At 36.2% G+C, this 14,100-nt stretch overlaps 1 protein-coding gene across 8 annotated transcripts in view; it reads right to left on the minus strand.

Annotated features, from left to right (window-relative positions):
* The window catches only part of EPB41L2 (erythrocyte membrane protein band 4.1 like 2), a 208,476-nt gene that overhangs the window by 82,513 nt on the left and 111,863 nt on the right, over window positions 1–14,100 (minus strand). For all 8 annotated transcript variants that reach the window (XM_063097411.1, XM_063097418.1, XM_063097417.1 and 5 more), the window contains one exon: window positions 1,363–1,467. In XM_063097411.1, coding sequence (XP_062953481.1) covers window positions 1,363–1,467 — 105 coding nt within the window. The remainder of the gene's footprint in view (window positions 1–1,362; window positions 1,468–14,100) is intronic.

Below are 14,100 nucleotides of genomic sequence, written 5' to 3' on the forward strand. Positions count from 1 at the left end.
ATATGTAATCATCACCTTCAATACCCTGTATTTCATTACTGGTACATGTAAATACAGTAATGGCACACAGGAAAATAACAAAGTTCATACTTATGTTCTTCTATTGACTGTTCTATTCTACTGACTATGATTTGAATGTTACATACTGGACAGTGATCTCCTTCACTGTGACAGTGTTCTAAGCATCCTCAGATAGAATGGTCTCAGTGAGTCTGTCCACAGCCACAATCTAAAGACTGAAAGGGCTCCCTCTCCAGGGCGCAACCCTGGGCCAAACTTTTACTCTTTACTCCTATGCTAAGTATCTTCTCCATCAGAGTGACTCCCAATACTCAGAAAGCAAAGTAAAAGAGAAAAAGCCCTTTTTCTAACAATGAAGAAGGCTACAGGTTAACTCTAGTTCTGCCAGAACTGGTTAATATTTCTTTCTTTAATTTGCTTATCAAACTGAGAAGCCCTGAAGTTCCCTGGAATTAGCATTACGCAAAAGACCACCCTGACACTCATGCTTAGGGTTTTAGAAAACTCCTGGAGCAGAAACAATCTCAACGCACTCTTCATGTCAGGCAGATCTCCACCAAGATCTGGCTGTTCAAACCAACTATCTAATTCACCTGACGCCTACCTCTTTTGCTCCCAATAGCCCAACAATAAGGCAAAAACCACTTTCACCTCACAAAGCCACTACAATCTATTCAGCAAGCAAACGCTCTCCCGCAAACCTCCAAACAAGCACACATGGGTACTCTTACTCTTGAGATTCCTTCCCATGTGCCTCCTTCCGTGCTTTTCAGGCATACCAATATCTAGCATATGGGTGACTATACAATATGAGCCAATTTGCCCAGCCCCTACACTTAGTACCAAAGCCAGAAATAGGACACGTTTGAGATAATACTATTTTCAAAAGTCTGTGTTGTCTTTACTCTATGCCAGAATATCAACTTTCCCACTGTTGAAAATCTTTTACTTTAACGTATGTATTTTTAAGGTACTTTTTTCTCCCACAAATTCATGACACAAACTGACCCCACTAGGAATTCAGGAGCTAAAAATTCAAAATAATTTTAAAATCAGTTCTTTACGTCTCCTGTGATTCACATAGAATAAGACATTCCATTCTGTCTGCTCATGATATAAGTAGAAAACATGTATATATACACAAAAAAGTGCCAAAAAGTTATAGATGGTTCTTTTTCCATGAGATAATTTTTCATTACTTATCAAATTTCTACAATGAACAAAAAATGTCATACTAAACACATAAGTTACTTTAAAGCTAAATTTTATACTGAGATAAACTGATTCAGAAAAAAATACAGTATTTTCTAAAATGATGTAAATAAACTTGAAATCACTTACTTTCTGCTCAGGATTTTCCTGAAACAAAAGTCCAAAGTAGTCTTTCTCCAAGAGATTGAGGTGTTCGCACACTTTGTCAAACAACACTTGTCCCTTAGCACATTTCTGGAGGAAAAGAAAATATGTTTACTTTACAACCACTAAAGGTTCCATGAGTACTGTAAATAAAGGGCATCATATCAGATACAGAATTTACTGTAAACTAACATAAAATGTTTTCTAATATTCTAACAATATAAAAAAGCAATTAGTAATTTTTTTCACATTAAGCCCTCTCACCCCACAAACACATGCAAAGCATAAAATCTAAAATAAAAGCATGATCTATTGCCTCCTATGTTATTGCTACTCTCCATAAACATAAAGACTAAAAAAAGCAAAATGCTAGGTGTTCGTTTACATATTTTTTTAAAGTACAAAAATATGTTCAATGCTTCCCTTGATTCCTTGAGGTGGCTCATGACATATCTATGAGGTACATGACCAGGAAAATCATGTAGCCCTATTATTCAATGTACCCTAACATAATTTATCCCATCAGCACTTAAGTTTGATTTTTTTATTTTCATTTCACGATATTTGTAGAACAGAAATTTTTTTTCAGTACGAGCTAAGTTTCCATTTACAAATTTCTAGAGCATGATATAGTGTTCTCTTTTTATGATAAATTTTAAAATATAAATAATGGAAGTAGGACAGTAAGTCCTCTAAGAATTTGTCATATTTTTGCCTTGAACGGATTTTTCTTTTAACTTAAGCAGCAGCTATCAAGAGAGACGTAAAAGCCTTTGACAGCCACAGCAGAAAAGCTAACTGTCTAATCAATGGAAAACAATGAAAGTGGTGACCCTTTTCCAATTAAGATGCACACCCCTGGAACACCTGAACTGCGAGGTCAGGCCAGACATACACCTCCTCCCCAGATGCACTGATATATGCCACCACTGGACTGCTAGTGAAAAAAGAACAAGCCATCAGACTTTTTCATCCTCAAAATGAATGCCCTCTCACTATCAAAATCTGTACTTCTTTGTTCATCCAGTCTGTGAAAATTAATGTTTTCACACATATGTCTTTAGGAGGAAAATCTGGTACTTTTATTATTAAACCTTTATAGTAACATTTCTAAAAAGAATAGAATTGCATCAAATGGTAAAGGAAAGAAGGAGAAAGCCACACAATTACATTATTTCACTATAACAAGCAATGTGCTATACACCAATCACTACAGATTCACAATCAGAATTTAATATCCAGTTAAATTACTTAGTACATTTAAGATAGTGCTTGTATGTCTATACGTTTGAAGTACATACAAATATAGTGTAGAACTTAAGAGTATTGAGCTCTATATGCCAAATACCAAAATTCTAAATACATTTCCATTACTTATAAGCTATGTGACCATGGCAAGACACTTAACTTCTGTTTGCCTTAGTTTGCACGTCTGTGTAATGGGGCTAACAGAACCAACCACAAGGGATGTGGTGAGTACTAAATGTATTGTAATATACAACAACTGGTTATGACACTATTTGAAATTACGGTAAAAGACAAGTAGTGTCTATAAAATGTATATCTCAGTTCAAAGAAAAAACACAATCCGACATTGGCTTAAAGTCAATTTTCATCAATGAATCACTTTCTCACTGGTTACCATTTCAAAAATACATATATGCTCTGATGGACTGAATCCTCCCTAAAAGAGTAAGAGAAAAACATCCACAAAGCTCACCACCACAATTTGGTACTGGTATGCTGGCAGTACACGAGGTATCAGCGTGGGGGCCCAATTCCTCCATCGTTATTTTGTAAGCAACTACTACTACTACACAAGTATGACAATAGAGAAACCACTTAGTGTCCTTATCTATAAAATGAGAATAAAAGGCACCTCACAGGTCACTGTGAGAATCAAATTGACCCAACGAGATAGGATATGTCAAAGTGCCTCAGTTACTCAGAGCTGAATTCTGATCCCAACTATTATTTCACTAACCCACATCTAACACCAAACTATCTTCTGGATGCTCAGACTGCTTCCCTACTATTCTCTCCTTCCCACTCCAGGAAATAGATATTTTAAGTGCTTGATGAGATCCCACACACATATTACTTAAGCTTTCCTTCAGCACCTCAACCCTCAATCAACTCAAAGTCTGGCAGAAAAAACAAAAATGCTATAAAACTGTGAGGCACATGTTGGGAGATACGTGTACAAAGTGCTACAGGAACACCAAGAATGGAATGTGTAACTGTGTCCGAGAAAAATCACAGCTTCACCAGGAATATGACATCTGAAGTAAATATTAAGGGAAAAAAATGATTTTGTGAGGTAGAGAAAACAGACATTCAAAAGAAATTACTTTTCACTTTGGATGTTTACAGATCCTGACAGAGTCCATTTCTGTTCAAAAGATACTGGAGGATACAGTAAGATGAAAAAAGGAAACCACCCATCACTGACAAACCACGCAAGACGACTGCTGGTTACACTGTCCCACTCTCAGATGACCGTGAGGGCTTGCCAAGCTAAAAGACTCAACATGTATTGATCCAGCATCTACTATGTGTAAGTTCCTATGTTCAAACAGTGGGGAAACAATGATGAATAATGCATACATGGTCTCAGGAAATTTACATTCAACTTGCAGAGACAGAAAGAAACAAGAAGCTAAAATAAAAAAGCCTTGTCTACCACAGTGGACATAAATAGTTACCTTGGTTCAACTGACCCAAAGAAAACTGACCGATGATCTATGAGATACCCTGATACAAGACCTCTGCCCAGTGTTAATGTCTTACTCTGTACCTGGTAATCCTTATCCTCAATCACATCTTCCCTCAGGGAGTTTAAATACAAGATAGATACATACACACTTGTACATATATATATAAAGTCACGGAGTAGAGTGGTACAAACACATAGGGAAACAGAGTGAGAAGGCAGTAAGCAGAACTCAAGGGTATCAGGAGACCAACCTATATTTTCCAAAGTGTGTTCCACTGGTCTCAGGAGATGCTCCACACAGATACCTCACATCCCCAAAAAGGGGAGTAGAGTGGGACAAGGAAAATTCTACATGTAATTATGAGCATCAAAACTCCTATTTGCATATTAGATGCCTTGATAAGTTCTGCAGTGAAAAAACCCTGTTTCTCATCATTCAACCCAATGTTTCCCAAAATTATTTGGCTAAAGAGCGCACAACATTTTTTCAATAAATACATTTACTAACTTATTCCATAGCAGAGTTACTGTTCTACAGACTATACCTCAAGAAATGAGGCAGAGAATTACCATCATCTGGCCCTCATGAAGATTTAGAGAATGGTATTAACATTATCTGTTTGATTCAAAAATGCCAAAAAAAAATCAGTTTAAACTGGTCCAACATTAGATATGCCCAGTTACCTGGCAGAAAAAAATGATTCCCATCAACAAAATCACAACAAATATAATCAAAAATCACAAAACATACAAGGAAGCTGGCCACCAATATTGAGAATTAGACACCATATCATAATCAGATATTCAGAGACCGCAAATAATGGAATTATCAACTACAGAACACAAAATAAGTATGTTTTGTCTGTTTAAAAAAATAAATGAGTATTTAAAAAATATCACTAAGGAAAAAGTGACTTTCAAAAAGTTGATTTTGAAAAGAATCAAATACAAAATCTAGAATTAAAAACTATAATAACTAACCCAAATGGACAGAAATGACATAGCTGAAGAGAAAAGCAGTGAACTGGAAGACAAATCTGAAAAAACTATAGAATGCAGGAGAGAAAGACAAAGAGAAGAAAAATATTAAAGAACTTCACAGACATGGAGGACAGAATGAGGAGGTCTACATAAATCTCATCAGAATCCTAGATGGAGACAATAAAGAAAATAAGAGAGAGGCAATACTAAAAGACATTATGGCTAATAAATACCACAAACCTTCAAACCTTCAAATTAAGGAAATTTGATGGATCCCTAGCAAAATAAATGTGTTAATCTATAATCATTTTACTCCCTTAATTATTTATACTCATTAATATTTAAAAGGTTTTAAAATGCATTACTAAAAAATAGTAGATATAATAAAGCCATCAAGAGAAGAAGGAAAGAAACACGAGCTAGGAAATTAAAAAAAAGAGGAGTGAAGAAAGAAAATCAAAACAGAAAACCCAGAGGAGAAACTCCTATGAAACCTAAAATTGACCTGCTTTTGGAAGCTAATTCAAAAAGGCAAGCAAAATGCATAGCATAATTCTTCTCATCTTATAAAGAAAATGTACCAGATTATCAGGAGACAAATTAAATCCTACATAATAATGTTTCAAGTTATTACATTTTATACTATAATGACTAATCTGCAATCAAACTTGCTTGGGGATGCTCAGACAGCAATACCATCCAGTGGCTCACAGCTTCTTTGTATGCCTTCACTGTGTCCACAAAACACTCCATAATAATAATTCTTATTGGGGAGAGAGGAAGCAAGACACGACTCATAATGGTAGTACATAAAAAGATGCAGGGAAATTCAAGTTGAAATTAATTATTCCTCCTCCCTTCCCAGAAATTGGTATGCACCACCTTTTCTGAGAATCACCAACTTTGAACAATATGGAAGAAAGGCATGGCAGCAAAATTACAGAGTCCTGGGTTTAACCATCAGTCCTACCTCTTAACAACTATGTGACCACAGGCAAGCTACTTAACTTCTCTATGCCACGGTTTCCTCTCTTTTAAAACAAAAATACCCACCTTATAATGGTGATGAGGGAATTTAATTAAGGAAATTTAAACTGCTTAATAAAATATTTGGCACATTACACATATTCATTAAAGGGCAGTTGAAATCACAGGACCTTTTTCAGCTGTGCTAAAAATAACTGATTTTAGATATGATTAAAAAGCTTTCAGTTACTTAATTCAACCTCATTTCACAAATGAGAAAACTAAGCTTACAGAGAGTTTAACTGATCGAATTTTTAAGCTTGATTTTCTAAATTTCTTTTAGAGAATTAAATTCTTATTTGTGATATCCATGTTAGCATTCTATACTTCTATCCAGAAAGGCGATTTTCTCCTACTATATTGTTTTATGTTTTTTATAAACAAAAACTTCAATTCTATTGCATGAAAGGACTACAGATAGACATTTGTTAACCTACAAATAGACATTATTTGTATTAACCTACAAATAGACATTAATGTCCACTATAAATAGACATTATTTAAGATACTAGTACAAGTAGCTGGTTCATTGGTTATCATAGCAAATTGGGGGTTTTGCCCCAGATAAAGAGGACTACTGACTTACTAAGATATTTCCTAAATTTCTTTTTTTATCTTATTTCCAAGTGTTGAAATTCTACAACTACTTCTAGACAAATCTCCAAATTCTCCTTCCCTATGAAGCCTATTCCAGTCTCCCAATATTTCATTTTTCTCCTTCAAGAACTTTGTTTCAAGTCTATGGTACTTTATGTTATGTTCTACTCCTTTTGATATTTACTACTTTCGGAGATTAAGTTTTTTAAGAAAAAGCATGTCTCAATGCCTCCTACAACAACACTTCATTGAGTAATTAGCTCACCAGTAGGCCAAAAGATATCTGTTGGATGGAATGGCTCAGAGCTGTAACGCCAGCCAACAAGCTGGCCGAGTTCACTCTAGAATTCAGGCCTTCTGGCTCCCAGTCTTACACAATCTCCTGGGTCTAGCTCTTGGACTACCAACCCATAAGTATTCAAGGAACTAAGCCAAACACACACTGCCAACCAGATTCTGGGAGAAGATCAGCCACAGACTTACATTTTATTCTCACAATTCTACATTGTACTTAAACTCTTCCTTCGTAAATTAGAGCATTTCCAAATACTTTTTGGGAACTAGAGAAATGACCTAAGCAGAAAAGTCAATCTGCCCCTTTCTCTAAAGAACAGGTCATGTCCCACCTTTACACAGAAGGGACAGTGGGGTTTTTCAGTCTTTTCACATTCCACCACTAAGGCATCAGTTTTGCTGTTATTTCTTCTTGCTATCTGAAGCATGCCTTTGTTTTTTATCTCTTCTCGCAGTAGAATCTTTATAAAATACAAACTTTGTCAATCTCTATTCTGATAATGTAGCACCAAGTTCATAAACAATAAAAACCATACAACTGTTAATAAAACTTGCCAAGTACACTTTAAAAAGAAATATTACTTTCTATATTAAATGCCAACAAGCTCAGAAATCTTTTTCCCCTGTCTGCTTCTCCCTAACCCTACTTACACCACTGATCAGCAATATAAAATCAATGGATTAAAAACTTTTTTAAAAAGTCATTTTGTCGACTTTCTAGTTATCAGATTAAAAAAGAAAAGAGAAAAGAGAGAGAAAAGAAAAAAACAAGACAATTTAGATGGGTTTAAAAAATATTATTCAAGGACTTGAAGAGTAGATTGAGAACTTTCTTTTAAAAAGAAAAGAAGGCAAAGAAATCTACAGCAGATCCAGCTGAAGACAGGCTGGCTGGTATCTGAGATGCCGAGCAAAGTCCCCCGTGCCTGCGCTGTTATTTGTGGTATTTACTACTGAGGCCAAAACATGACATTTCTGGAGGCCTCTCAATTTGGAAGAATTTGTGCAACTGCTTACCCGGCAGACTGGAGTCAACACCACACACCACTGGCGTTTTATAAAACACCATCACTGTCTCTGTGTAGGTCCCTCCACACTGCAGTTATTGTGTGCTGAGGAGACAGTGATGGGAAGCGCACAATGCAATCCATACATTACAGGCCTGGAGCTATGTATTTTGCACTAGCTCTTAATTACACTATGCAAATATAAAAGGCCAAGGAAAGAAAGGTATGCACAGAGCAAACACAACTGATGCATTGTTATGGGGAGGGGGAGTGGAGGAAATCAAACAAAAGTACAGAGAAGAAAAAAGAGAGTGTCTCAAATAGTTTAAGGCCGTGACTTACCAGATAAATTATTTTCCTACCAATCTGAGTGGGCTGTCAACACATCTATGTCCCAATGTTCATTCAATCCCCAGCAAAAAGAAACCCTGGTCAATAATTCTACGCCTGGGTTAAAAACATAATTCTAGAAGTAAATGAGTCATTTATAGTAAAGATTTTTAAGTAAAGTTTCTCTGATCGTTAAGAAGAAATAAGTTTGAAAAAGTTTTCAACTACTCAAAAAAAGGTAGGTGTGTGTGTGCATTATATACACAAAATACATAAACATACTTGTAGCTACATAAATATGTATAAAAGACAAACATATAGGTATATATACACACACATACATGTATCTTTTTGTGAGTAGTTGAAAAAACTTTTTCAAACTTAATTTTGATCAATCATGAAAACTTTGTATATATGTCCATATGTATACACATAGATAAGACATTATCAGACTTATGTAAACATGTAGGTTTCTTACAAATCACTATAAAAAATAAGAAATTTTTCTTAGTACACTTTAGAGACTAAGCAAAAAAGGAAGGGAGGGAAAAAAGAAAAATCTCTCAGTTCATTAAAGATCTCTATTTCTTTTCCATTCCACAGAGTTCAGGGGATTACGGTAGAATACTGGGGAAATTTTGCAGTATTATTGATGTGAATGACACAAAATACTATTCAATGTAGTTTTAGGTGCTAGAAATAAAAATTGAAAGATTGCTACTAAAAACAAACACTAGACTAGACTAGTCTACACAGATACCCTCTAATAACTGTACCCTGCAACAATTTTAAAGGAAATCCTAGTGTAGGTAGAAGCATACAGGCTCACCTTTAATAAAATCACACACACACTTTACTCAAAGACAAAGGTAACTGCCTTTTTACGCATTATGATATACTATTTTGTGAGCACAATGCTTCCAAACCCATCCAAGTCTAAATGCAATATTCAAGTGGAATGTTCTTTCACACCAGTCTGCTGGGTTTTGAAATATTTTAGAATTCTTAATTGAGCACACAATTCACCTCATATGCAACTCGATAATTTTAAACTAGATAATGCTATGTGGAAAACGGCAAAAAAAAAAAAAAACCCTGAAATACTGCTACCAACATTACTAACAAAAATACAAACGAAAAACACACTGTCGATGACAAACTGAAGTCAATGACATGGACTTTTCTTTTTTTTCTCCCTAAAGAAAATAAATGCTAATTTTTAGTTTTAAAAATAAACAATTGACCTTTTAATCTTTCATCCATAACTACTCCCTATATTCATTTCAAAGGCAGTTGTAGTTTTTATCTCCTGCAACTCAAAGGTTTTCAACAGTTTTCAGGACACAAGAATCAGCTGGTTGACCAGAGGGTGCCCACTTGGAGGACTTCTATCACCATATAGCTGAACAGGTGTGCAGGAAGCTGTTCCAAGAACCAATTCCCTCTCCTCTCACTAAATGTTGGCTCCACAATAAACCCAAAGTCAAGCTCTGGAAAGAAGCTGCAGAAAACTTTAGAAAACTCCCAGAGCAATGGATCTTGAAGCTTATTAAAGAAATCATATTAGTTCATGAAATGTGAATGTAAACACACACATTTTCCATAAGGAATTATGTTTATTTTTTGGCTTAAACAAAAAAATAATAAACACCCATCAGTTGCTCAGCCATTTATAAAATGTGGTCCTGCAGACATCCCTTAAATGCCTTCCTTTGGTAATAAAAGTTTAATGGAATAGTGTTATAGCATTTGAGGAAAAATCTAAATCTTCATTTGCTCTAAATGAGCAGCTGCTAAATAGCCTGCAATTTCTCATGTGCAAAATCCACCTATATTTCTACTTCTAGAGTTTATTTCAGTGCTAGAGTAAATAAATTCATCTCTGACATTCTATTCTTTTGTAACCCAACTGGTTATGGCTGTGCCTCTCTTCTGACTTTCCAACAAAAGGATAAGTCATTGCACAGTAGGGATTAATTTATTCAAAAATCTCAAGATAAAGTGTATTATTTTTAAATCTTGTGGTTTTTTTCTTACTTGTAAAAATACTAACTAAAGTTTAATTTTTTAGTCTAAGCAAGTTCTTTAAATTACAAAGTCATAGTGAATATAAAAGTGGTTGATATATGTTTACATTATGGACTTTCTGTGTCACAAAATTATTGATAAAATATTAGAACAATATTGGGAATTTATCTAAGGCATAGGACTTGATTAATGCAAGTATTTGCATCAAAAATTCAAGAAAACTAGTAAGATCCTGAGAAACATACAATCAGGGTTTTAAAACACAATGATAATAATAATCATACTAATACCTATAAAGCCCTTACTATATGCTGGGTATCGCTCAAAACAATCATAACCACACAAATTCAGCTACCAATTTGAGTTAGGAAATAGCTGATAAGTGAACGAATGAACAAACACTTTATAAGACCTCCTACAGTCCTCAAGTACAGTCTCTACTTACCTCCCTACCACTAAGGAAAAATTCCCTAACAGCCATATTAATATTTCAGCAAGGAGCTGAGTGATGAATCCACCCTAGATTTGGGGAGCAGATGCCAAGGAGTACCATGGCAGATGGTGTGTTCCAGCCTCTCAAAGCAGTTCTTAACCCTGGCTGCATAGATGCTCAAACCCAGCATCCGACCCACTGAATCAGAATCTTCAAAGGTGGTACCTGGGCATATGTACTCTTAAAAATTTTTATTAGACTATTTTTTAGAGTAGTTTTAGGTTCACAGCAAAATTGAGCAGAAGGTACAAGATTTTCTATATACTCCCTGCCCCCTCACATGCATAGGCTCTCCCATTATCAAATATACCCCTCCAGAGTGGTACATTTGTTAGAATTGATGGACCTCCACCAACACACCATTATCATCCAATGTCCATACTTTAAATTAGGGTTCTCTCTTGGTGTTCTATATTCTACAGGTTTGGACAAATGTACAATGACATGTATCCACTATTACTGTTTCATATGCAGTAGCTTCACTGTCCTAGAAATCCTCTGTATTTCTGTATTTTTTAAAAGCTTAACCAAGGACTCACCACAAGGTAAGGCTGATACCAAGGTCAGCAAACAGAATCCCCATTCCAGAGTAAGAGTATCCACCTTCACACTCCAAATCCATCAGCTTTCAGTTTTCAATCTGGCTAGGCAACCTCCCATGGAGTGTACTCACCTTCCATCTCTTTCAGAGACCCAGATACAAAAGCCAGTCACTAAACTTTTCACTTAAAATGTAAAAAGAAAAATAACTAACACAGCCCAGTAAAATAAGATCTATCTGACAACCTTCAATGACAACTGTATTTGAGTCTACCCTTTGAGAAAAAAATTGTCAGGTGGAAAAACACAAGTATCTATAGATCTTGATGGTAGACTTTATCACAAACCAGACCCAATGAAACTATTCGTACCTCTACTAGCCAAGTATTTTTTAACAACCAACCAAAGTGTAAGTCAAGTTGTAGTGCAGAATAATTTTAATCACTTAAACATTTATTATGGTTGTAAAATGGAGGGAGATAGGAGCTGTTACAAATGCAGAGGTCTTACTGAGTTTCTTAGCAACAACAGTGTCCTTATACCTCACTGCCTGAATTTCTGATTCTTGAATTCAATAACAAGCAACTTCTGGGCAATCTGAAAAAAAAATACACTTCATTTTTGAGATAGTGCAATGTTTAAAAATTGAGATATCTGAGGCAACAGTGTTTCCATTCAGCTTAACATTTTTTCCAAGTAAAAGTTTTTCATTCCTGATGAATGACCAACAAACTAAAGTAAAACAAAAAAGAAAGTGACAAGGTCTTTGTTCATCATTGAGGGATGGGAGGGGCTAGCTGGGTGAATCTTTAAGCTCTTGCTTGACTTTAAAACACACATACACATAAATTAATACAGCTATATAACAGGCAAACAAACTGTGAGGCATCAAAGAGAAACACAGGAATTAAGAAGCAAGAAAGTTAAGAAGCATTTGTGTAAACATGGTCCTGAGACATGACTCTCAACAAGGCCACCTTACCAGCAGTGTGTCTACCTGACCCAAAGATGTCCAAAATCCAACACTCTATCCACCTCTTCCCCTTCCCCAAAACTGCTTTAATTTTTTCACTCCTCTTGGCTTCATTAGTGAAATTCTACCGCTTATTCTTTAGGGTGAACAGGTATCTTCTTTTGGTGGGGGGGGCAGTGGCGGGAGTTGTCAGGCTGGGTCACAGACCCTTCAAACCCATCCTGTGCAGATTGGGTTGCAGACCCCTCACATGCAAGTCACAAGCTAGATAACTGGAAAAGATCCTGGGAGCCACTGGCAAGGCTGACATGCTTTATTTGGATGCAAGCTCAGCCCCAGTGGATCAGAGCCATTGTCTTTTATGCTAGTCAGATAACCAAGAACACCCAGGCGGACACACGCAATTAATATATTTACAACAGACAGGCTGAGCCATGCTCAGCCAGATATGAGGCGAGGGAGCCTGACCAGTCTGTCTCCATTTTCCTCTAGCGGGTAGGGGGGATGGGAGGGACTGGCCAGTAAGAGGATACAAACCCGTGACAACAGGTATCTTCTTTTTTTTTTTTTTTGTCTTTTTCGTGACCGTGACCGGCACTCAGCCAGTGAGTGCACCGGCCATTCCTATATAGGATCCGTACCCGCGGCGGGAGCGTCGCCGCGCTGCTAGCGCAGCACGCTACCGAGTGCGCCACGGGCTCGGCCCAGTATCTTCTTTTTAAAGTGCAAATATCTCTTGGGAGAATCGGTAGTCACTGACACTTAAAGTCATTTGTTCAAAACTGTTGATCCTCTTATTACTTAGCTGCTTATATGCTAGATTTGAGAAACTAGGAATTTTGCTTCTAGAGAGAGAAAAAGTAGGCAAGACGCATAGAACATTTTTGGTATTATAATACTACAAAGGAGCAATTAGGTATCATCATGGAACTAGGAACAAGAAAGTCTAAGGGGTAAAAGCACCACGAAATAGTAAATGAGTCTGAAATCCAACCACAGACCTAGGAATGCATCCTTTCCCCTTTGCCATATAGGGTCCAACCAGGGGTCAGAGGTCAGGGGTCAGCAGTACCGTCAATGCTTGGTCCAGAAATATTTAATGAACAAAGCCACAAACTATGATAGATAATGACCGAAACCAAACAGATAATAAATTGACTATGCCTATCATTTGCAAAAAACCAAAATAACATTTTAAGTAGAATAACATTTCTATCCCTTCACCCCCTGTGACCCACCACCACACTGCCAAATGAAACACACATGCAAAATAAAACAAATTATCCAGACACCTGCAGGAAATAATGAAACAAGAAAATGAAAACTAATGAAAAGCATCTGTAAGAAAATCATGAACAATGTTAAAACAGATGCTACTAAAGCTACAACAACCAATTAAAAGTCTTTTTACAAGATAGCCAGAAAGCCTCATGGTAACATTGATATGTGCTATATCCAAAGGAGGTTTCACTTTATCTTAATCTAGTAATAAAACATGTTCATTGTTCAAATTTTGCTAAATAAAATAGAAAGTGGACTTCCAATTAAAGATGGTAAATTGAACACACATTTAGCTCTGCTCCCTATAAGAAGCTGTTCCAAAATAATAGAGTATGCACACACATACATACACACACACAGAGACACATACACACAAATTCTCCCCAACCTGACACAAGGGAAAGGAGAAAGAAAATAGAATCAGTGCCAGCAAAATTTTGGAAAGCAGGGTGGAAAT

Source organism: Cynocephalus volans, chromosome 5 (genome assembly GCF_027409185.1).
Source record: "Cynocephalus volans isolate mCynVol1 chromosome 5, mCynVol1.pri, whole genome shotgun sequence".
In the NCBI taxonomy this organism is placed as follows: Eukaryota; Metazoa; Chordata; class Mammalia; order Dermoptera; family Cynocephalidae; genus Cynocephalus; species Cynocephalus volans.